The sequence below is a fragment of the Nelumbo lutea genome, chromosome 7 (genome assembly GCF_056320005.1).
Source record: "Nelumbo lutea isolate HS-2025 chromosome 7, American lotus-T2T, whole genome shotgun sequence".
In the NCBI taxonomy this organism is placed as follows: Eukaryota; Viridiplantae; Streptophyta; class Magnoliopsida; order Proteales; family Nelumbonaceae; genus Nelumbo; species Nelumbo lutea.
The window spans coordinates 3,812,162-3,837,849 of NC_142690.1; the positions used below are offsets into that span (position 1 = coordinate 3,812,162).

Here is a 25,688-nt window from a genome sequence, read left to right on the forward strand (position 1 = left end):
AAGAGAGATAAAAACAAAGAAGCCCAACAAGAAATTTGACTCACCACCATAGCATGAGTAGCGGCACGACAGGCGATTTGGTTCAAGGGAAGATCGGTCCACGCTGCGATCTCCTCGGGGAAGGTGGCCTCCCTACTCTTCTGAAGAGCATAGTTCGGCGATAGCACGCTCCTAAATTCTCCTTGAGCTCCCGAGCCCGAGGGACCATCTCGCGTATGAGCGGACCCGAAGTAAGCGGGAGCACTAGAGTAAGCGGGGGCACCCGTATGAGTAGTCTCGGCATAAGGGGCCCCTACTGCTTCTTGCATTGAAGGAGCCACCTCGGGCTCCCTGGGCGGATCCTCCGATGTATAGTCTAGTACATGAGGCTCTGCATCCTGGGGCAGCTTGACATGAGTTCGCTTGGCAACCCGCTTCCTCTTCATACCTTGGAATAGGTGCCCACCGCGAGTCCTCTCCGAGTCTATCACACCTGCAAAAAAGAGTTCGACATCAGAAAAATGAAAAAACAAAGCAAAACAAAACTTCTGAGCAAGGAACCTACCCGAACTCAGTCCGACCGCAATGAGCTTGGCCTCCGTCAGGTACTGATGGCATTTTATCCCTAGTCGTGCCCATTGCCGGAGGCCCTTCACCGTCTCTTTATCAAGAGTGACACCGGAGTCAGGGGCGGCCATCCCCCACCTGGTCTGAAAAGGCCACCCTTGTGCACTTCGCACCTCGAAGTAGTCTCGCTTTCACGCTGGGACTTTGTTGGGAAGTTCATGCAAGAGCTTAAAACCCGGGTGAGGAGATAGGTAATACCCCCGCCTACTCCCGGGAAGAGGACCCGCTTGTTTATTGAGCATTAAAATAGAGGAGAATATCTCCAAGTCTAAAGGAAAGCCTTGCTAACAAAAAAAGGGAGATTGTCCCCACCAAGTTTCGAATGGAGTTCGGGTGAAGTTGGTCGACGGTAACACCAAAGTGGTTTATGACCTCAACAAGAAAGAGGTGGAAAGGCAATCGCAGCCCCGTAGCGAGCTGCTCCCGAAATATCATGATCTCGTCAGGACCTTGTTGCCAAGGAAAGCTACCTGAAGGAATGAAATAGGCGTACTCCCTAGGCAAATTGTAAGAGGTAATAAGGGATTAGAGCCCCTCGGGCGTCATGGTTGAAGAACCAAACCTGTCTAGCATTCAACCTCTATGAGAGGTAGATGCCAAACTGCCCAAAGTGGCTCAACCTATGGGTTCAAACTCGTCCTCAAATTCTACCTCAGGTTCGCTAAGGCCATTGGGGGATGCATCTCAGTTCATAGAACCTACATCTGACCCACTTGAAGAACCGTCTGAGCTATCAAAGCTAGACATTAAGGAGAAAGGGTGGATTCTAGGAAAGTACTCACCCGAAAAAGGTTTGAACAGACTCCGAAAACTAGAACAAGCGAAAAACCTTGAAGGCGAACTAAAAAGCCTGGACCGAGCTGAAAGGCTTGGACGCGAGCTAAAACTTGGATGCAAGCTTAAGAAGCAAAATGCAGAAGTGACAAAGCGACTAGGGTCCCCTACTATTTATACCCACAGTAACTGAGAACCAATAGTGTAGATCAGAGCCACGCTTATTTGAAATTTGAAATAAGCGTGCACCACCACGTCTGTTAGCATTTGTAAGCAGGTAGGTGCGTCTCCCGCCTTTTGGGCGCTCGGGAAAACCAAAGAACCCTGACAATGCACCTCGCGCTATCAAGATTCAAAGTATGGGACAAATCCACCTACCACCTCGCGAAACTCCCCGCGCTAGGGCAGGACCCTTAGCACGGGTAGTGGGGGGCAATTGATGAATGAAGATTTGGCTCGGCCTCGTAATTACGCAACACGTGGCAAAGGCAACAACACGCCTAAGGCGAGAGCACCAAAGGGAGGAACCAACAGTCCGAACTCCCTACTAGGAGCCCAAACTCTACCTTTGGCCCCGAGCCACTCAAAGGACAGTAACCCGAACTGGCCTGTCCTATGGCAGTTCGGGACACTCTTCTCTGAACCAGCCTGCCCTATGGCAGTTTGGGACACACCTCCGAACTCAAGACTTTACCTCGCTCACCACTCCAGCACTTCGCCTCCGATATGCCAAACTGAACAACCGTACCATGCCTAACACCGAGGAAGTTCGTATCCAGGGCGGCGCACCTGACTGACTTGGGATCTGACGCTTGACAGCCGCATTCCAAACGACCACCTACCACCGCATCTCCAGTTACAGAGACGGCTCCGACAAGGAGTAGTGGCGGTTCTGTCCCAGCATAAGGGATGACACCCGAATTGGCAAAAACACAAAGGTAATCATACCCGACCTGACAGAAGCCTCGGAGTGAGTGCGCGAAGTGATTATAAAAGGCCCCCTACCCCCAACAACAAGGTATGCAAACTTTGCACCATCTGGTTTTATCTTGCCTTTGAGAGAATATTAACTTGAGCTTCAGAGCAATCTCACCGAGTTCCCCCCGGAGTTCCCTCATCTTCTCCGTTTCAGGATCCTCGTTGCTCCAATCAGAGACAAGGTCGTTGACAGCTAGGACCGGCCGGATTGTGCACCATCAGGTACCATTTTAGTTGCAAAGGCTTTATACAACAATCTTACAACCTTTGGCCCTCGTTTTGGGAGTACTTGCTCGATAAATAAGTGTTTGTTCTAATAAGCACTTTTCCAAGTATTTGGTAAAAAAGCCCCTATTTTAAATTGAAATAATATAATTATTTTTACAAATTATGTGGTGAGCCAAAACAGGCCATGAATGCAACAAATAAAGCATTTAAAAAAACCGAACTTTTTAGCTTATTAAAAATCTAGGAATGGCAAGAAGGTGGGATGGGGCCAGTTTTTTTCCTACCCCCATCTCTGACCCTAAACACATTGCCACATCCCATCGATCTCAGACCCATCCCTGTGCTCTTGGGCAATGGTATCTCCGAATTTTGGCTTGTCTCCCCATTCATACTTGAAAACATATTTTTTGAGAAAGCCATGTTATATATGTATTATGATAGATTATATAATGTGTATAAAATCTATTTTTATATTTTATACAATATATAATATAAATATAGAATATTATATATAATCTATATTATATGTGTTATATTATAATTTATTATGCTATAATATAAAATAAGAAATATATAAAATATAAAAATAACCTATTATAGATATATTATATTATAATCAAGTGGGGGACCCTTGGAAATCCCTATAATATCCATTTAAATCTCACTAATATTTAGTCCCCCATCCATATTTATTAGCTTTTGGCTCCTTGCCCATGTTTATTAATTTTCGGCCCCCTAAAAAAAAAATCATAGCTTCACCCCTAATTATAATATTATATACGTATCAGAACATATTATCTATTGGGGTGGATTAGAGTTAGAAGTGGGGTAAGTCAAAACCCCGAACCCCATCAGTAGTCACAAAAATATGCCCTAATCATGTGTGTGTTTGGGATCGTGGGCATTTTTTCAATATATGCTATCACATAAGTGCCACTTTAACATTTAGCCCATTATGATGATCCATATGCATAGAGACTCACATAAGCTGGCCTTCATTTATGTGCACACCTATCATTAAGGGAAGTTTCATTTTAATGCTTCCTCCAACAGTTAGGCATTTATTCATTGTTAGGTTGATGTAGTGCCTAATGATGCTTAGTTGTCAATAAATAGTTTCATAATTATTTTTTTTTTGTTTTACAAATAAATCATGTACAAATGTTTAGTAAATAAACAAAAACTGTATCAAACACATTTACCACGTTAGAGCGAGAAAGATTGCCATATGTGTGGTCTCGACCTAAAATAAGCATTAATTTTGAAAAAAAAAACTTAAAAATAAATACTCCCAAACAAGGGCTTGGGTTTAGTGTTGCTACATGCCCTATGTATTGTATGTATCGAGTGAGCATCAACCCTCCTAAGTAGACCGGGCAATTGGGTTGGGTGGGTCGGGTTCAGGTTAGGTCAAGGTATTTCAGGTTGACTTTTGGGTTGGTTGTCAAATGCTAGACCCTAACCCTAAATGTTCGGGTTAGGGTTGACTCATGGGTCAATTTGGGTCATCCTAAAAAATAATTAAAATTAAAAAAAAAGAAAAATTACATGAAAAATATCAAAATTAAAAGAATTAACCTTAAAATTCCAAATATAAAATAAAAAATTGAACATTTAACAATTTAAAGAGTAAATAATAAAAAGTAAAAGACTAAATAGAAAAAATTAAAGAATGAAAACTTTTAACAATGCCTAAATAATCCCAATTAGACTTGATAATCGAGTCAATGAGTTGACCCATGACCCAACCCAATCCAATCCAACCAGTTTTTTTTTGAATTGGGTCGGGTCGGGTCTAGTCATTTTTACGTTCGAATTACTAAATATAAGACCCTAACCCTGTTTTTTCCGGTTGGGTCAACATTTTGCCAGTTCTACTCCTATGCCCAATTTTGAAAACATGAAGAGCAGCCTCCGCTGTCCACAAACAAAAGAGAGGACGCCAACACCAAGGCACGAAAGAACCCATTGGGCTTTGCGCCTTGGTGGAAAACCTCCTTTACCCGAGTCTGAATCTCCTGCCCATAATCCTACGTCTACCCACATATATCACATGCATACATAGAGAACATCTCATGTTGTGCGTGTGGGCAGGAGATCCGGAGTCGCTTTACCCATCATCACTTTCTCCGTTATACACCCTAAAAGCCGTTTCTTACTCCTCTCTCTCTCTCTCTCTCTCTCTCTCTCTTTCGCGTCGCGGGATTTCATTTCATTAGATCTTCCACCACACAGAACCAGGCACTACCCTGTTTGTCTTGATTTTCTTTTCATCTTTTGCGTTTTCTTACAGAGAGTAAGAGGGTTCTGCGGATGGGGAAGCTCAAAGCTGTTTGTTGTCGGATTTGATCGGGATTTCGAATAACAGAGATTTGATGCAGGTTCAAGGTATGGTTGGCTATTGTCGATTCGTTCCTCCTAGAACTGTATGCCGTTTCTTTCCATTTCTTCGCACTTCGAAGAAGTTGCAGGGATTAGGGAACTTGGTATAAAGCTCGGAATTTAATAGAATTGGCAAACCGGAAGTAGTTATTTTAAGTTTTTAATAGCGCTGCATTTGATTTTGATTCCGTTCTTTGTTTTCTCTTTTCCGTGGGGAGAAATCAAGTTCTTGAGAGGTTCGGAGGTTGTAGGAAGACTTCTATGCTTGTTACTTAAACCACTTTCGCTCGTTTAACAACATTACAGATGTTAATGTTCTATCTGTCGTTGTGAATTTTAATACTGGAACCCACGTTTCTTGTGGAACAACTAGACATTGCTGCCACCTAGATGGGACGAGAATGGTTGATGTTAATATTCTATCTGTGTACATGAACCTTTTTTCTTCCAAATTTTGAGTCCTCCTCCCCTGTCAATTCATTTTAACGACTCTGGAAAATGACCAGTAGTATTGCATCTGCTTAAAATTCAAACCTATAAGTAAATGACTTTGTGCTTAGGATCCTCTTTTTTTTTTTTTTCCAAGAATTAGTTTCGAACTTTTGTTTACTCTGAAGCAAAGAAGCTTTTTAGCATTACATATCAGCGCTTTACAAGTAAAGTGGAAATCAGTCCTGTGGCAATCTACATTGGACCAAAATATAAAGTCCAAATCAAGGTCTGCACATTCACGGCATTTTGATTGCAGCCCATTGCTTTGATGATAAATTATATGATCGCCTTGATCTTGCATAGAATGCCACTGCTCCAATGCCGTCTGTTAAGTTTACCAAGAATTGTGCATTCCTCGAGTTGTTTTAAGAGGAGATTAATTTATGAATGAAAATTGAAGATTTTAAATTTTATTCTGATCGACACTCTTAATGTCAAATTAGTGTTATTTTAACTTTGGCTGGTTATGGATAATTGTTGTCTTGGAAACTAGGTTATATATTAAGCACTGACTAGAGGCTCATTTGGGTGTTCAAGATTCAAGAGTTGCTGGGAAGAGTTTTAATTGATACCTTTTATCTATTTTGTTGCATAAACAGGAGGAAACCTGGCTTGGGCTTGAGGAAACTGCTGAGTACTCTCCAGCCAAGCTTTCACTTTGTAACTGTATGTCTTATTATTTCTTTTCATTTGTGTGTCTGATGTATGCTATTGAAAAGAACATGAGATTTACTTGCAGTTTTTAAAGGGGTGCTTGCTTCTAAATTTTTAACATTTTGAGATTTATTTGTATTATCTATTAGATTACTCCAAATACAAAAACAAAACCTTAAGCCATGATGATGGAGAATTGAAGACTGTTGGTCTTTGACTAATTTATTGGATGACCATTCAAAGATCCCTAGGGGCACCCCACGTTTCTGGAGATGAACTCATCCTACCAGCACATTTATGTCTTTAGCCTGAATAGTATATGCTAATTTTGCAATGAAAATCAGAAACAAGGTGTGAATTTTGTAGATATGAAAATCCAAAAAAGGGGTGCTATGCACTATGTATATATATTTCTGATAAATTTATAAAATTTTAATTGTTAACTATCAAAAAAAAGTAAAATGGTATGTACTGATAAAAAAAATGTAAAGTGCTATGGTTTAGCAAATTACACCAACAAAAATCTGTAAATGTTAGAAAGTTAATTATTCCTATATATGTGCCTGTGTCATATCTTTTTTTTTCTTTTTTTTTAAGAATCAGAATAAAAAATTTCATTAAAAGAAAAAAAGATTCATACAACCGGGGGTGTTAAGATGACACCCAGCCACGGCCTTACACACATGCAGTTTACACTACAATAGTTCAATCAAGATACATGGAACATTGGAAGGATGTTAGCTGTGTCAGTATCTATATTGGCATATTATAGGGAATCTCCCTGTTCCACTTACAATTTCACATTGCTATAATTGAAGCTGGCATCTTCGGTCCTGTTTCTTTAAGTGCTTTAAACTGCTGATTTTGATATCATGAGGCTGCTGACTGAACTGAAGTGGTTAATATTTACCTTGTAAAATTAGATTATAAGAATGGAGTTGGATAAGTATCAGGAAATGGAACTGGGAAAGTGAAATGCATTGAATTTTCTACTTTATATAGTGGCTTGAGGGGTAAAGAATGGTTGTAGTTATGAAACCATTTCATTCAGAACATGCAATGTTAAAGTATTGAATGGTTCACAATAATGGACAGTTGTCTGCTAGGTTGTTTGCTGATTTATGATTCCATATAAGTGATGTGTTTATAGAGCTTGAGGCAGGAACCACATGGTGAGGTGCCTGCTTGAACATAGTAAAACACCACTTTCATAAAAAATGAACTCACTTAGAGGTGGGGTGAATAGTTTATTTATTTTTATTGAAAACAATGAAAATTTCACTGATTAATAAAAGAATGTTGAGAAACCCATTTTGTTAGGCTGCTGTACCATCTAATCCTCATGAATTACTATGATTTTTTCATTCAGATTACATTGATAATCTCCCAAAACATGTGTATCCTGTTAACTCCTTGTTGAGCTAGTAAACCAGCGAAACAATTAACTGACCTTGGAGTCCAATTAACTGCCACAATGATGTCCCCAGCCAATTGCTTGATTTCCCTTAAGAGATACAAGAGTAATCAGTGCTTTTTTTTTAGAACTTTGAGGTCAGTTGATAGCATTGTTGAGTGACCCCTAACCTATTGAAATCTCTTTTTCCGAGGTTGGAGCCTTGGGGGTGTGTTAAGCATTATGAATGCTCCCTCCCCTTAGAGAAACTAGGGAGGTACCATTAAGGGTGCAAATGGATCGGATCATGATTCGATCTGATCCTATTTGGGCGAATTCGGATCACCCTTGTTCGGATCTTCAAATCGGATTGGATAATAGGATCCGATCAGAAATCGGATCGGATTTGGATCACCCCTATCCGATCCGATATATGTTATATATTTATAAATATAAATATATATAATACATATATATATGTGCTATTTATTTATTTATTTATAAATATATTATTTATATTGTATTTTTATAAATTTGTTATATTATTTATTTAAAAAAATGTATATATATGATCAAATTAATTAAAAAATACTTGTATTTTTTGTTTTTTCTTTATCTAAATTGGTATATTATATTTTTCTTTTAATACTTTATTATTTTTTAAAGAAAACAACTCGGATTGGATCAGATCCAAGATGACTTACCGATAGGATTCAAATTCAAATCGAGGCCTATCAGATCCGATCGGATATTCGGATTGGACCGGATCTAGGGATGGCAATTTCCCCATTTCCCCGGTCCCCATGGGGATCCACCTGAATGGGGTGGGGATGGGGATGATTTACCCCCTGTGGGGACAGGGATGGGGAAATTTTCATCCCCGTTAGTGGGGACGTGGAGAGCACTCCCCGCCCCGCGGGGACCCCGATCCCTGCCTCGTGGGATCCCCACTAATATATATGTATATATGTATGCACACGCTATATATGTATATATGTACACATACATCTATATATTAATGTTTTTAAAAATATGGTTGAATATGTTTGAATCTTTTCTAATAGGATTGTAAATTTTAATCATTTTTTATTTTTAAATAAAATAAAAAATTAAAACAAAATGGTTAACATTATAAAAAATCACAGGGAATGGGGATCCTCGTGGGGACGAGGATGAGGATAACCTTGCCCCCATTAGCGGGGACGGGGACGGGACGGGGACGGGGATTCTTGCGGGGATGGGGATGGGGAGAGGCTCCCTGTCCCTGCCCTGCCCCGCTGCCATTCCTAATTGGATCCAACGTGAACAGTGTCAGATCGGATTCAGATATACCCTGATTCGAATCTGATCCAATCTGCTTGCATTCCCTAGGTACCATTCAGGATAAAAGAATCAAACCTTTTTCATCCACCAAGAATCTTGGAAAATATAAGAAGGATTTTGTTGATAGTTCGGGAAGGGGGTGAGGTAGAAGGAGCAAGATGTTGCTGAAAGTGTTATCCCATTTGATGGAGTTATTCAAATAAATAGGAAGGGGGATATGAAAATGGTGGTTGAAAAAGTTAAAGTTGGCAAGAAGCTAGGCTTGTTCTTTTTAGGAGTAAGGGTTTGCAAGAAAAAGTTTCTTTGGAATTATAAAGAATCAAAGAAGTAAAATTTCAGACTCTAAAAACACATTTATGGATTGAAACAAGTTATGTTGATGATTTTGTTATTTGGAGTGTATAAAGGGATGTAGCTGGAGCTAATGAGGTTTGCAGGCTTGCTGTTGAATGGGAGAAGGAATTTTAATTTGAATACGAATGTGTTAGGGAGGTGATGGTTGAGGGCATTTCTTGTTGAAGATGGTTATGGATGTTGTGGGTGTTTGGCACCATAGCATCTCATGAGTTTGCCACATAAGAAAAAAAGCAAAAATGCTATATAAACGCATTTGGTGAGCTGTTGTTTTTCTTTGAAATGTTGTTGCAATGATGAGCTTTGGGATTTGTGAAAAGAGGCATTTCTTGAACTGTCGAATTGATGTTTCTTGAATTGCCTTGGTGATCTTGAATCACCAATGTGATGTGGAACATTGAAATTTGAAAACTCTGACAACTTTTGAGATGTCATACAGTCATTATGAATATTTATTATAAAAATAAGTCAAAACACTAAATGCCTAGTCAGCATGAACCTCCACGATTCGTTTCGCTTGCATTTTTCAAAAAAAAAAAGGAGAAATGAAACACCTATGAATTGGGAGTGCTTGTGAAACGGAATGCCTATGAAACACATTGGTGCCAAATACCCTAGTTGTTTGTGGTGTGTGGTTCTTTTTTCTATTCTAAGTGTTCATAGAAGCTTGCTACAAGACATGGAGGTCATTATACAATGGGTGAAAAGAGATGCTAATTCATTTGCAGACTGTTTTGCTAAACAAGGGATGGGGAGAAATCGGTTTTTTTGGGCAACATTGTAATTTTTTTTTCTGTTTTGGGAGAGTTAAGAGAGTTTATCTCTCCCTTTTCTATTCCTTGTACTGCCTTGCTTTTTTAATTTAATGAATTGGTTCTGTTATTGATAAAAAAAATCTTTGTTTTGTAGTGTAGAAATGCAGTTTTGCCTATTATTGGTTCGTCAAGGGTTTTGGTGGTTGGTACTTCTCTTTGGAAGCAAGTTGGGTTGTTTTCTTTTTGTGTGGCTTTGGTGAGTCTTGATTATGGAGTTTGATTTTTCGTAGTTCTTTTTTCTAGTTGTTTGGGAGTAGTTGGTGTTAACTTGTATTTTGTACTCTAGGTAATCTTTTATCACCTCTCCTTTATTCTCCTTTTATTTTAATAAAAATTTTCTTTTATTATCAAACTAGATTGGTATTTTGGTTTTGGTTTGGGAGTGACATTTGGTGTTTCACTTTGATAAACTGTGGAATTTTCAAAAAAGTGCAACATTTGATTCTACATTTTGGTCTAGGTTTTAAAGGTTGGTTTGCCTTCAAGCTTTGGGTTGGTGTTGGTTGTTGATCATATATTAACATGGCAACATCTGATTCTTGATTCTGGTTAAGTTTTTAAAGTTTGGTATGCCTTAAAGCTTTGGTTTGATTTTGGTTGTTGGTCACTATATTAAACAAAGATGCAGAGTTATAAAAATGGCATTTCTTAGACTCTGTTGTTGTATAGCATCTATGGGTTTTACTCATTTGAAATTTAATGGCCTCTACCCTATCAACCTGGTATTGCCTGAACTCTTAAAGGTTGGTCTATTTATTCAATTTTGGTGCTGTGAAATCCCTATTCGATTCTAGGTTAAAGTAGAGAAGAAGAAGAAGAGGAGAAAGAAGATGAAGAGAAGAAGAAAGGTTCGGCTAGATTAGAAAAATGAGTCCACCTCTAGCCGACCCACTTGTATTTATCTCCAATAACATAGTTACAAGAAAGACCATATTGTCCCTCATAAGTGATGGGACACATAACTTAAATAAAATAGACCTTTCACTCTCAAATAGATAAACCCAAATGACCAAAATACCCCTGATTTGTGTATTCTAACACTCCCCCTCAAGCTGCCCCGAGACAATCCCTTTGTAAAGAGATCTGCCCACTGATTTCCTGAGCTCACATGAGATGTGGTTATCTCTCCACTTTTCACTTTCTCTCTCACAAAGTGACAATCAACCTCAATATGTTTGGTTCCCTCATGGAAGACTGGGGTGGAAGAGATGTGAACAACAGCTTGGTTATCACAGTATAGTCTCATGGGTTTGTCAACCGAGAACTCAATCTCTTGTAGCAGGTTCTTCAACCATACTAGTTCACATGTGGTATGAGCCATAGCTCTGTACTCAACTTCTGCACTACTCTTTGCCACCACTGTTTGTTTCTTGCTCTTCTAAGTTACAAGATTGCCACCAAGGAAGGTACAATACCTGTAGTTGATCTCCTGTTTGATATAGAACCAGGCCAATCAACATCTGTATACCCTACTATTCCAAGAGTCCCTCCACTTCGGTATAGCAAACCACGACCTGGAGCACCCTTCAGGTACCTAACAATCCTTAGAACTGCTTCCCAATGAGGAATCCGAGGATGTTGCATAAACTAACTCACCATACTCACAACAAATCATATATCTGGTCGGGTAATAGTCAGATAATTCAACTTTCCCACCAACCTTGTATATCTTCCAGGATCATTAAACTCTTCACCTGCATCAACACTCAACTTGACATTAAGTTCCATAGGAGTCTCTACTGGTTTAGCACCTAACAGTCTTGTTTCTTCAAGTAGGTCAAAAACATATTTTCTTTGACATAAGTTAATTCCATGCCTTGATCTTGCAACTTCTATTCCCAGGAAGTATTTCAACTTACCCAAATCTTTCGTATTGAGGTGGTCCTATAGGAATTTCTTCAACCTATCAATCCTGTTACTGTCACTCCCAGTTATGACAATATCATCCACATACACCAATAGCAAGATTTTCTCATCTTTTGAGTCATGGCTGAACATAGAATGGCCTACTTGACACTATTTCATCCCAAATTCTTTCACTACTTCACTGAACCTCCCAAACCATGCGCATGGAGATTGTTTCAGTCTATAAATTGCCTTTTTGAGTCTATAAACCTTACCATCCACCCCTTGAGCAACAAACCCTGGCGGTTGCTCAATATACACTTCCTCAATGAGATCACCATGTAGGAAAGCATTTTTGATGTCCAGTTGCACAAGAGGCCAATCATACATAGCAGCTAATGAAATCAACACCCTAACTGAACCAATTTTAGCCACAAGAGAAAACGTCTCCATATAGTCCACACCATATAGCTGAGAATAGCTCTTGACCACTAACCTGGCCTTCAATCGCTCCAAACTGCCATCAGGAAGATACTTCACTGTGTAGACCCACTTACACCCAACAACATGCTTACCAGGAGGAAGGGCAGTAAGTTCCCACGTGTGATTGTGCTGTAGAGCAGAGAGTTCCTCTTCCATGGCTTGCCGCCACCCTAGGGAGGTAAGGGCTTCCTGGACAGTCTTGGGAATGGAAACAGATGAAAGCGATGATATAAAGTTGCGATGAGAAGCAGAAAGGTGAGCAACTGAAACATAGTGTGAAATAGGATGAGAAGTACAAGTGCGTTTACCTTTCCGCAGGGCAATAAGAAGATCAAGGTCTAAGGGAGAAGAAGCAATGGCAGGATCTGGCGACGAGGGCTGAATTGGAGGAGGGGCCGGTGCTCTCTGTGAGTAGACACGTGTTTGATTGGTGGCCTCTCAGTAGTAACTGGCATGGGAGGTGAATCCGCAACTAGAATGGGAACCACAGGAAGGGGATCCGCAACAGGGACAGGAAGAGGAACTACGGAAGAAGGAGAAGAAACCACAGTATCCGAGAAAAAAGGAACTGATTCAAAGAAGGTGACATCGGAACACACAAATGACTTATGGAAGTTAGGGTTATAGCACTTATACCCTTTTTGAGTCCTTGAGTAGCCAAGGAAGATACATTTAGTAGCTCGTGCATCTAACTTGTCTAAACCAGGCCCCCCAAGTTTTGAACAAACAAACACATCCAAAGACTCTTGGGGTGAGAGGAAATGGAGACAAGGTGGGAAACAACACCGAGAAGGGGGATTGACTTCCAAAGATGGACATGGGCATTCGATTGATAATAAAACAAGATGCGAGGACAACATCACTCAAAAAATGCATTGGGACATTCATATTAAGCATCAAAGACCGAGCAATTTCAAGGAGATGTCGATTTTTCCGATCAGCTACACCGTTCTGTTGTGGGGTGTAGGCACAAGAAGTTTGATGAATTATACCATGGTGCTCTAAGTATTGCTGAAATGGTATTGAGGTGTACTCTTTGGCATTATCGGAGCGAAGAATTTTAATATGAACACCAAATTGGATACGTATTTTAACATAAAATTTTTGAAAAATAAAAAACACTTCACTGCGATCTTTCATAAGATAAATCCATGTCATCCTTGAAAGTCATCAACAAAAATTACAAAATACTTATAGCCATTGTATGACATCACTTTGATTAGACCCCAAACATCATAATGAACTAAAGAAAAAGGAATTGAGACACGACTATCAACTCTTGGACTAAAAGAGACTCTATGATGTTTCCCAAGTTGATATGACTCATAATCCAAAGATGAAAAATGACTCAAGGAAGGAACCATCAACTTCAGAGCCTTGAGAGAAGGATGACCAAGTCTGCAGTGCCATTGAAGAGGAATAAGAGGACTGAAAAGCTACTGGAGGGCCACCACCATCAAGGTAATACAATCCACCTGTCTCATGCCCTCCACCAAGCTTCATCCCCGTCTCTAGATCCTGAAACACACAAGAAGATGGATAAAAGGTTATAGAACAATTAAGTGACTTGGTTAACCTACTAACAGACATAAGATTAAAGGGGAACTTGGGACATATAAAACAGATGATAAAGACAAGGAGGAGAGATCAACATCACCAACACCACAGATGGGAGATGTAGAACCATTAGCAAGAGTAACTGTTTGAGATGTGGAGGACCGAGAAAGAGAAGAAAATACATTAGGAGTCCTGGACATATGGTCTGAGGCTCCGGAGTCAATGATCCAGGGTGAAGGCTTGGAAGCCAAGCAAGCCATACCTAAATGGGCAAGGGTAGCTGTGTTCTGCTGAGATGTCTAAATGAACTGCTCATATACTGCACGGGGTACACTCACCATCTCCTTCCCAGAAGCACCAATAGATGTGGAGGGAATCGGGTCAGTTTGCTGACTTTCAGTACTTGTACCACTACCCTTAGACACAGTGGTTAGCCCAAGTGTTGGGTGGACCATGTAAATTATAGCACAAATTAACCGTGTGCCCCTCTAATCCACAATGTGTACACTTCCTAGGGGCATTACTTCTTCCTTTACCACGACCTCCCCTTGAGTCATGACCTTCACTCCAGCCACCAACACGGTTAAACATGGGACCACCATGGTTACCTGGAAGGCCAGGACCACCACCACCACCTCTATTTCCACGGCCTCTCCCTCTATTCACCACAAAACCAGATCTGTCTGAGAGAGAAGAATGCTCTATAAACTCAATAGATGTCCTCTTGAGACGGGCAAAAACTTATTCAAGTGAGGGAAGAGCAGACCCCCCCCCAGTATTTGTGCACAGACAAGCTCATATTCAGCCTTCAAACCCATCAGAAACCTTGTCACATCAAGTTGCTCACGCTATTGTTGCTGAATCTAAACATCCTGTGTCAGAGGATGATACATATTAAGCTCATTTCGAATATTCCTCAGACTTGCATAGTATTCCTCCAAACTTTGACTGCCTTGCTTCAGATTAAAGTACTCTTGGTACAACTGATACACCCTAGTTGTATTGTCTTGTCCGGAGTACAGTTTCTTAGCATGACCTTAGATTTCTTTAGCTGTATCTAGGAACATAAAGTTCACACTAATTTTTTGTTCCATGCTATTCCACAACCATGTCATTATTTGTGCATCTTTCTGTTCCCAGTCACTAAACCCCGGAGAATCAGAGGAGGGTTTCTCCTCTCTCACATGTTTTACTTTTTTCTTGGCCTTTAAAAACACTTCCACAGATTTTGCCCACGACACATATTCTCAGCATTCAACTTAATAGATGTCATTTGAACATTTAGGTAATCTGGAGGAATCATAACGCCTCTTTTGTTGTCATTCCCATCTCCAATCGATGCCATCATAACTAATTCACCTTCAAATATTCAGCACAACTTCACGCACTTCCACAAAACTTATCTCTCTCCGCACCACCAACTTCTTCAAATACACATTGCACATCAAATACAAAAACTGAAATCACTCAGTCATTAAATCAAACACCTGTACTGCACACTACAAAATCATTCACACACCAAATACAAGGGCTGAAGTCACTCAGCCATTAAACCAAACACAGAAATCAGTATAAACACCACCACACGACACAAGGTTTCACTTTCAACTATTCAGAATCACCCACACACCATTCAACACAGTACAACCGCCACCACACCACTGCTGTCGTGAACTTCAGCAGTCGAAAAACTCTACTTTCAGCACACATATGAGGTAAAAACAGAGAAGAACAAGGCTGATATGCATACTAATCACTTCAAACCTCCACAAAAAAATATTTTGAACCAAAACACAACATTTACAGTCCACTATTTGGGCAAAAAACAGAACTGCTCATACCTGTCCACAAACAGCCCTCTCTGTATCACAGAATAGAGGGCATCTAGTACACAACCTCAACGACCACCACCACAGTAACTGGAGGCACGCTCACCTCCAAAACCACAAAACGACCACTCCTTTTTTTGGCCTCTTGTCGAGCTTCCACTCAGGCTTGAAGAAAATCGAAGAGAGCTGAAATAGTTGGCGGCGGACCCAGGAAGAAGACAAACTATGAGGAAAGAAAAAAAGGGAAAAGAGAACAAGGTTTTATTGCTCTGATACCATGTGAAATCCCTATTTGATTCTAGGTTAAAGTAGAGGAGAAGAAGAGGAGAAAGAAGAAGAGAAGAAGAAGAGAAGAAGAAGAAGAGAAGAAGAAGGGTTCGACAAGATTAGAAAAATCAGTCCACCTCTAGCCGACCCACTTGTATTTATCTCCAATAACATAGTTACAAGAAAGACCATATTGTCCCTCATAAGTGATGGGACACATAAACTTAAATAAAATAGACCTTTCACTCTCAAATAGATAAACCCAAATGACCAAAATACCCCTGATTTGTGTATTCTAATAGGTGCTTATTTGTTAAGCTACTAAAACCTTATCTTTTATGTATGTTTTGCAGGCATATTATTTGCAGTCCTTGTGACTTCAGAGATATTGTAGCACAAGGTCTTTTGTTGATCATATCCATATTTTTAGCATATATATTGGAAAATGGCAGATACAGTATCAAGCTTCTGGGGTCCTGTGACATCCACCACAGAGTGGTGTGAGAAGAATTATGTCTATTCATCCTATATTGCAGAATTCTATAACACTATATCAAATATCCCATCAGTTCTTTTGGCATTCATTGGGCTTATAAATGCCTTGGGACAACGGTTTGAGAAGAGATTTAGTGTGCTTCATATATCTAATATGACACTTGCCATTGGGAGCATGTTATACCATGCAACACTACAACATGTGTAAGCTTATTTCTGCTGTGTTATCCCTTCTTGGAATTTCTTTTTCATTTTCCTTGTCTTTTTTGTTAACTTGTTTCAGATAGAATGGTTACTATATTGTACATCTAGATCAGTTTTTTTCCATATATAGATCTATTGATTTGAATGTAAATGCCATCTTCTCTTTGGACATCCTTTTGTTCCTTGTTAATTTATTTGGGTTTCCTTGCTCATAAGCTGCTCCATTAGAGTGAGAAAGGAAATATAAGAAAAAGGAGAATCTGGCCTGGCTGCAATATTTTGTTCCTCTAGTCAAGTTATAATGGGTAAATTTTGGGCAATAAATTTATGTTTCTTGAATCAAAGTTGTATCAACTACATGCTTTCTCCTTTTCTATCTCTTTGTTGCTCGTATACTGAATGAAAATGTCTCTCTTTAATCATTATTTAAGGTATTTTTATTAGCAAAAATATGTTTAAATGCTGTCCTGTTCTGAGATTTACACAATACTTTCAATCTTTACTTTATAAAGATGTAGGGAAGTGTAGCTAAGATGGCCAGGTGACAGCTTGGCATAACCTAGGTAAAAAAAAACCAATTGCAAGCATATTTTATAATTTATAGGCATCAAGATTCAAAATATCGATACCGGCCAATACGCCAGTTTGGGTGTATCTGCCTGTATCCTGGCTCTCTTTTATTTTTTTAGTTGTTTTTTTTATTTTTATTTTTTCAAACTGGTTTAGAGGGGTCGGTTTGAGGCCTGCCTACCCCTTGAACCAGGTCAGGCCCCGAAACACCCCCTGTAGGGGTGTATTGGCCAATACGACCCGATACGTATCGAAATTTTGAACCTTGATAGGCTAATGCATAAGTAGTATGGAAATTTATGTTAATCGTGAACTATTAGACCTTGGATTAAATTTGTAAATGATGAAATGACAACTTACACTTGTTTTTTTAGAAATAATGACAAGGGTTTTGAATAACATACACATGAACACAAGAATTAATTGACCTAGTATTTAGCACTACAAGTTCCTCTTGGTGGAAAATGTGTTACACAAATTCAATTCATTATTTTATATAAAAGTTTCATAATTAGTTATTTGCCCCCACTAAGATGTTTATATTTATACTGCTTGCCTAGTTGGTGGCCTAGGCAACTGACAAGGATTATGAGGAGTTTTGTATTAGAATTAAGTGATGGACAAGTGTAAAAGATGGAGCTGCATGTGCAAGAATGACGGGGAATCTTGTATTGAATTCTGCGGTGCTTCTTCTTATTCATCTTTCTTTAGAGTTACTATGAGCTCAAATTCTCTTGTCTTCAATATTTCCTGTCAAATCAACTTTTTTTGGGTACACAACAAGAAAATTTACTAATTTGGATTATGGTAAATTACAATTCAGTGCTGGACAACATTTCAGCCACCCGTTAATTTACGTTTAAATCCATATTACTATTTTGCCCAAAACAACTGCTCCCTACACACCCCATGCTGAGCTAGTTATTCAGCCATTCCATTTGCAGTTACTTATGATCTATCTAAAAGTGGCTCCTAGCTCCTTAACTAGAGTGCAAATCTCCCTTATAGTTTGTCTATAAACCCAATCGCCTGAATTGTTGCATCTCATCTAAGGACTGACTAATTTAGAGTTGCCTTCCAACTTCACCTGTTTTCCTGTCAAATCAACTTGGCTTGGTCCTATTAAAAAATTTAAGCTTTTTTCTAAGAGGCTTACCACATGAAAATAAATAGAGAAGAGATGCTTCAATATTGGAAGGAAGGCTATCTAATCACCTGAGATATGAAGCCACTTCTCCCTTTTTGGTGCTTGGAAGCAACTGCTCAATAACATTCCTAGCTTCTTTTAGATCTTCCCTTTTCTCTCCCACAGCCATAAGGGGATTTGTTCATTTGAAGGTGAGAGTGGCTCTTTTGTGCTCTGTATGGGAGGAGTGAAATGCTAATATGTTATAGTCTTCTCCACTAAAGGAGAGTTACCTGAGTCACTATTATGGATCTTATCAAGGTTCAAAGTATCGACACGTATCGGCCCGTATTGGTCATACATATCGTTCTGGGACCCCACCAATACGCCCCTATAGTGGGTGTATCGGGGGTCTGACTGGTTCAGGGGGTAGAGGAGCCCTAAACCGCCCCCCCTGAACTGGTTTCAGAAAAAAAAGTAAAAAAAAAATAGTATCAATTCGCCCGATACGCCCATACTGGCATATCGGGCATATCGATACTTTGAACCTTGGATCTTATGACTATTTGGATTGATGTTTCAATCAGAATCAGAGAGGAGTTTCTAGATTTTAGATCAACGATGGAATTTCATAGTTTTATGTTGCCAAATAATCATCCTATTAGATATTACTGCACAAGTTGGTCTCCCCCTTCCTACCCCAGATTGTAATTATAGCAATAGGATCTAGTTGCAAGTGTGGAAGTTTTAAGTTTAGTCATAAGCTTGTCAGCAGATTGGAGATTGCTTCTGAATAACAGACCCACTTTTTGAATCACATTTCAAAGTCCAAAGTTAAAGAATGTCATCCTTTCACAGTCATCATTTGAGTTGCCATCGTCATTTGATTTCACCTAATTCCTTATTCTGCCTATTGATATTGCAGTCATTCTTATGATTATCCTTCACTCGACATATCAACACCCATTTCTCCTTTCTTTCCATTTGTAACAACAGAGGCAATGATCATAACTCTTTTAGATGGCTGTGGCTCTATCTTCTGTTCAGTCTTTAAATCTTTTGATCTCAGCATGGAGCTCACGTCTGTTTCTGTAGTTCTGCCACTTTGATCTCAGAAGATTTGGATTTATGCCTCCACTTGTGCACCTAATAACATTTTTTTGATCAATAACAACATTTCATTACTTGATCACAAAAGTAATTACAGAGAGGAAGATAAACTTTCTTATTTTCCAAAAGGAATTTAACACTCCCAAGAACAAAAAGGAAAAATTACACTTGTGCCCAAAACATTGACTCCCTCTCGACTTCTTGCTTATCTAATCCATCTGCAAAGGAGTTAGCTGATCTATTCACCCAGCTAACCTTAACTTCCATCTCTTGAACCAGCCACCTAAACTTCCTCCTCTCGTTACTGTACATCCATAAACTGCTGTTTTCTTTATTCAGCCACCCTACCACCACCTCTGAATCCCCTTCAATGATGAGTTTTCTTATATTCATTTCCTTGGCTTTTTGAACTCCTTCCATAACTGCAAAGATTTCAGCCCTGAGAGAGTCACCCACTCCAATTGGGCCGGAGAACATGGCTGAGACAAGCCCATTCTCATCCCTAAACACACCACCAATCCCCGATTGTCCAGGATTCCCCCGACTACTCCCATCAAAGTTCAGTTTTAAGAAGCCAGCCGGTGGGGGAGTCCAGGACACACACACGATTGCTTTGGTCTGGGTGCAGTTAGCAATCTCACCCCACTTCCTCAACAAATCAACCACTGTGAAATCTGTAAACAGCTCTGAAGATTTCAGCCACTGAACAACCCTAATATGAATTAATTCTCTCGGTTCTTCATTTTGTGCACCTAATAACATTAATGATGAAGGAATAAATTAGTGATCACTTCCTCTGATTCAAGCCAATTACTGACCGCTTGGCAATCTCCTTCTACTTGTAAATTATCCAATCTGTTGATGAAACAAATTTTGAGCCTTGCAACAAAGCAAGCCACGTCAAGGACACAACTAGACAAGGAGTTGGATTCAAAATTTACAGAAACAATTAAGTGTCCAAACCATATGACACCTATTTATGGTATCCAGGTATCATAGACACCAAGTGGTTCTGAAAAACTGAGTAATATACCTGTCATCCCTGACCAGTGACCACTAACCATTCCTAGAAGCTCTTAGGTTCCCTTAATCTTGGTGGCTCATATTGTGTTGGCCTCTTATGAATTTCTTGGCCAACTAGCCTTCCTGAATTTTCATGTGCTGGGTTGTGCTTGAAGAAGATTGGACTAGCCAGCCTTATTTGAATACGAAATCCTGACACCTCATATATAGATTGAAACAGTACAACCACAAATTGTAGAGGGTATATACGAATTTTGATTAAGATGGGGGTATTTTTTTGGTCTGGGCCTAATGCAGCTGTAGTGGAACCCGCTAACACAACTGCATGTCTTAAGCACATGCAATAGTAGGGTGCACTTTGGGAAATAAATATAGTGGCCTTATTCATAGGATCTTTCAAATTCCCCATTTTCAAGACCCAGTGGTAATTTGATTTTTTTTTTGTCATTTAATTATTTACATCCAAGATTTAACAATGGGTAAGGCTTGGATGATGATGATTTAACAATGGATATGGCACTGAACAGAGTGGAAGGGCATTACAGGAGTAATGTAGCCAACCCCATATAGTTGGACAAGGCTTTTATTCAGTTGAGTTGAGTTGAATTATTTACACCTAAGAAGCTAAGAGGTGGGTTGATCCCAAAAGAGATTGGGGAAGATTCTGAACCCTTTCATACTTGCATTTTCTCTTTTAAGATCTTTTGTTTTATCACGATGCAATATCATTAATGCTTGTCGTAAGTAATACTTTATAATATGTCTGTCTATCTTTAAGGATAAGATAAATTTATCTTTAATAAGTAAGAAGATAACCTTTTACTGATTATAAAGAAGTTGTTAGATGCAAGAACCCGAGTTTTGTGTTCAATTCAGTTTTAAGTTATTGTTATTCTATTTATAACGTCTTAGACTCTTAGTTTTGTACTATTACTTTCATTCCAAAGCAAGTTTCCTTTTTTCTTAATGAATTCAGTTATTGAATATTGATTAGTATAAGTATGCTTCCATGGGTTCTTTTTGCTAGAGTTACTGAAATTCCAGTTTTTTCCTACAAGCTTACAATCTTTATTGGATAGAACATGCCAATGGCTATCCTTAAGGATTGAATATCTGTGGAGGTTGACCAAAATAAGTTACTGCAGCCGACCAGTAATCATTTCTTTTTGTTTTTTTCTACACAATAATCAATCCACTTCTATTTGTTAACTGCACAGTTTGCACCAATGAGAAGAAAGGAATGTACAATCCCTGAAAACTAATAGCTACCCCTAATCCTAGTTACATCAGGTGCTAGCTGGCTTTAGTTGGCAAGGTCTTAAGGTGTCAAACATGAGACTTGGGGTTCAATCCTGCCTTAATCCTAAGTCCTAACCTGTGATGACTGATGACTAACCATTTGAGCTTAGTAGCTTATCTATAAAAAGAAATTGTTACCATCCACAGCTTAAATCCTTATTGTAGAAAGATTTGGTTGGATGGGCCTTAACTTGCTCCTTTTTATTGTTTTATTTCTAAGTTGTCTCTTTCTTATATTGGGCCTTTAAGTATATGGGCCATCTTTTATTTATTTTTTGTTTACCGACTCAGCTGTCCTTTGGGAGCATTCATGCAATTCCATTTACAGCTAGTATTCACAATTAATAAAACATATTGGTAGGGCTGAAGGGAGTTACAATGGACGGAATTGTTCTTCTCCCTCTTCTCTCATCTCTCTCTCTCTCTCTCTTGTGTGGCTCTGTTCTTCCTTTTGCTGTTTTTCTTTTAATATTCACATCATCTTTACTGTTCACAACTTTCTTCTCTTATCATTCTTTTGTTACCTAGAAGCCCTAATTAGCTCCCTTTTTAATTATTCCAAAGCATAAAGATCTTCAAATTTTTTCTTTTAATTCATTTAACTCTACAGCTTAAACCATGAAGTTAATCTCACTGGGGCAACAGTAATCTTATCTGCATAAATAAATTTTAATGTTAGGGGTGGTGAAAGCTATTCGATATTTTGAGCTTGATCAGTTTCGTCTAAGCAAGCCAAAATATATGATTTTGATTTTTATTATCTGAGAAGGCATACATCATGAATATCATGTTGATGTAGAAATGAGGTGTCAGACATGACAAGTCAAGAATGTCTAGAAATTTGGACCCATCCATGCATATACGCATGCATGTATCAGAGTGCATTTTGTAAAAACCAAATTTAAAAGAGTAGATATAGTGGGTTGCAGGACATAAAAATTACAAGACATTTATATGTATTTCAGAAGTGAATGTGTCAGACTTGTTTTACAACAGACCAGATTTCAATAGAAAGAATTGTTCCATATAATGTAGGTTCTAAGCCTAGGGACAATGGCAGAAATAAAAAGAGAGAGGAATTGGTGGTTCGGGATAGACCTATTCATGGGCTGGGCTCCAGTGCTCTTGCCAAAATTTGAATGGGCCCAGCTCAAATCCCGAGCTCGAAATAGTGTAAAGTCAAGCCTGAAGTCTGGCCCGTGAACACATCTAGTTGGGAAAAAAATTTAGTTTGCAGTTCAACATGATTTGTGGACAGGCTGCATACATGATAGAGCACTTTACAAACTTCTTCCATCATATTCCATTCTTTTGTTGTGGAAACCTTCATAGACATGAGGATAGATCATGATCCTTCTTACACCCCTTTTGTAAGACTTATTTTGGGAAAAATGTGATCTTTCAGTAAAATCTGCTAGGTTAAGAAATGATCATTTGACTGATTTTTTTTTTTTTTTTTGCATTCTATTCAATTGTTATATTACCATTGAGATATTCATTTGAAAATGATGACATTTGGAATCTATTACCAGCCAACAGCAAAGTGATGAAACTCCAATGGTGTGGGAAATGCTCCTCTACATCTATATCCTCTACTCGCCAGATTGGCACTACAGGAGCACGATGCCAACCTTTTTATTCCTTTATGGTGCTGTCTTTGCCATTGCCCATTCACATGTGCGTTTTGGCATTGGCTTCAAGCTGCATTATGGGATGCTCTGTCTGCTCTGCATCCCCCGGATGTACAAGTACTACATCCATACTGAAGATTTGTCCGCCAAGCGGCTTGCGAAGCTTTATGTGGGAACCTTATTCCTGGGGAGTCTGTGTTGGCTGTCTGATCGTTTTCTCTGCAAAAAGATTTCTCACTGGCATGTTAACCCACAGGGTCATGCACTGTGGCATGTCCTCATGGGTTTTAACTCCTACTTTGCAAACACGTTCTTGATGTTCTGCCGTGCCCAGCAACGGGGATGGGCCCCAAGGGTCGTCCACTTCATGGGATTCTTCCCTTACGTGAAAATTCAGAAACCAAAAACTCAGTGAAAGTGTGAAACAACTAAACAAGAGGTGGTAGCATAGAAAGGTGATGGAGAAATAGCTCCTCTTATAGGGAGGTACTTGTATGGTTTTCAGCAGGTGGCATCAAGAAGCAATTACTTTTTTTTTCCCTTTTCCAGGATAGGTGTAAATGGTGGTGAAATATTGATGTGGTTGATAGTGCTACCGGTGCTTGGCGATGTACAATATTTATACTCTGGTTGATGGAGATGAGATCAGGTGGATCTTGTTAGGTTTATTTTGGACATTTTCATTTGTTTTCTTCTAAATTTTCAGAAAAAAAAAGTAGAAAACATGTGTGGATCTAACGTTTTGATTCAGTGTTGACAGGCACAATCTGTCAATAATTTTGATTTGTTTTATGGTCTAATATTTGACGCTTTCATTTGTATTGAAGTGATTTCAGCTTCTATTTTTATTGTTTTTGGTCATTGAAGAAGCATGTGAACTCATTTGATTTCTCTGTAGAGTTTCTAACTTGCGCAATACGAAGGGCCATTATCTGCTTGTCTGGATTCTTGAGTTAATGTGATTGGTTTATTTCGTCTGTAAATTCGATTCCTGTACAGTCATCATTTCCACCTGCAATTGCAAATGCTTGTTTGGCTTTGAATTGACAGAGTTGGTATTCCTGCCTCGGCTTCAGTGCAATCTCCGTTAGAACCCCTTTCGAACAGCTTTTACAGCCTTGCATTGGGAGCATTTCCGTATTTTTATGATTTATTTTATGGGTCCCAATGCAAGCCTATAAAGACTGTTCGAATGAGGCTTGCGATTCAGTTATATATTATATGGTTTCCAGCTTCTAGTTCATTGTTTAATAATCTCAAGACGGATGATGTAAGTTTGGCTTCAGTCAGGGCAAAGTCCAATCGAGCAGCTTTTACTTGTGTGTTTTATTTTACAGGCAGATATTTTCAATGCAAAGTGCAAAAATTAAATTTGTTAGAATGTTTGGGCACACATTTGCCCTAATAGAAGTCAATCTCAACTGAACATGGCTTGGCACATTTCTGTTATGATCTTGAATCTGCTACCCACATGAACGCTACCCCAATTATCCATGAAGCACTGCAAACGTACATCGGGAACATATTTTGTACTTGTGTTTTGTCATTTAAAGGGAGATTTCAATATATGCTTGTGGTGTCATGTGGGAAGCAGATTTAAACCGTGGCTATGGATGTTGGTGTCATGGCCCATATGACCATGAACCTATGTGTTTAGATACCCCCACAGCCACATCCTATCCTACCCTGTATTGAGAACGTCTTCTCATTAATAATTATAAATACAGGAGATGTTTTCGATGTACAGTCAAGACATGCTGTGAGGTCAGTGCAAGTACTGCATGATCTTTACGTTTGTATATAGGAGATGTGATTCAGTCCTCACAAGATGTGTCTATATCATTTTCAATCTCTTACAGTCATGCATATAGGAAATATTTTTGTACTTCTATATTTTTTGTTTATATGGAGAGATATTTCCAATGTAATTATGCAAGGCTGCAAGGGACTGTGCCAACAGTGTGAGCATAGTTCAAAGGGACTCTTACCTATGTTTAGTTTGAAGAGTAGGGAAAGGAAGAAAAATGCAAGGAAATCTATGCAACATTTGTAAAGGTTTCCCTTCTTTTCCTTTCCTTACTTTTTCCTTCAAGCCAAACATAACCTTAATCAATGTGATCAAAGGCACCAAATCCTTACGAAAAAACTTGTGCCCCTTTCTCATACTTAGTGCCTGTTTGGGAGGACTTTTAGGATGCAACTTATGGTATTTTGAGCTACGCCGTACATGAAAATCTCTAAAACTGTTTT

The 25,688-nt window shown here is 39.1% G+C and overlaps 1 protein-coding gene across 3 annotated transcripts; it reads left to right on the forward strand.

The window, feature by feature from the left end:
- The first annotated feature begins 4,649 nt into the window (after positions 1–4,649).
- Positions 4,650–24,375, forward strand: LOC148844704 (alkaline ceramidase-like). 3 transcript variants are annotated; one of them, XM_088953836.1, is made up of 5 exons: positions 4,676–4,974; positions 6,060–6,126; positions 10,094–10,195; positions 16,334–16,679; positions 23,340–24,375. In XM_088953836.1, exons 4-5 carry the CDS (start codon positions 16,426–16,428, stop codon positions 23,851–23,853), a joined length of 768 nt encoding a protein of 255 aa, XP_088809962.1. In that variant the 5' UTR covers positions 4,676–4,974; positions 6,060–6,126; positions 10,094–10,195; positions 16,334–16,425; the 3' UTR covers positions 23,854–24,375. The 3 variants fall into 3 exon arrangements, with proteins under 3 accessions (XP_088809961.1, XP_088809962.1, XP_088809963.1); XM_088953837.1 differs by having other exon boundaries at positions 10,099–10,195; XM_088953835.1 differs by lacking the exon at positions 10,094–10,195 and having other exon boundaries at positions 4,650–4,974.
- Positions 24,376–25,688: the final 1,313 nt, after the last annotated feature.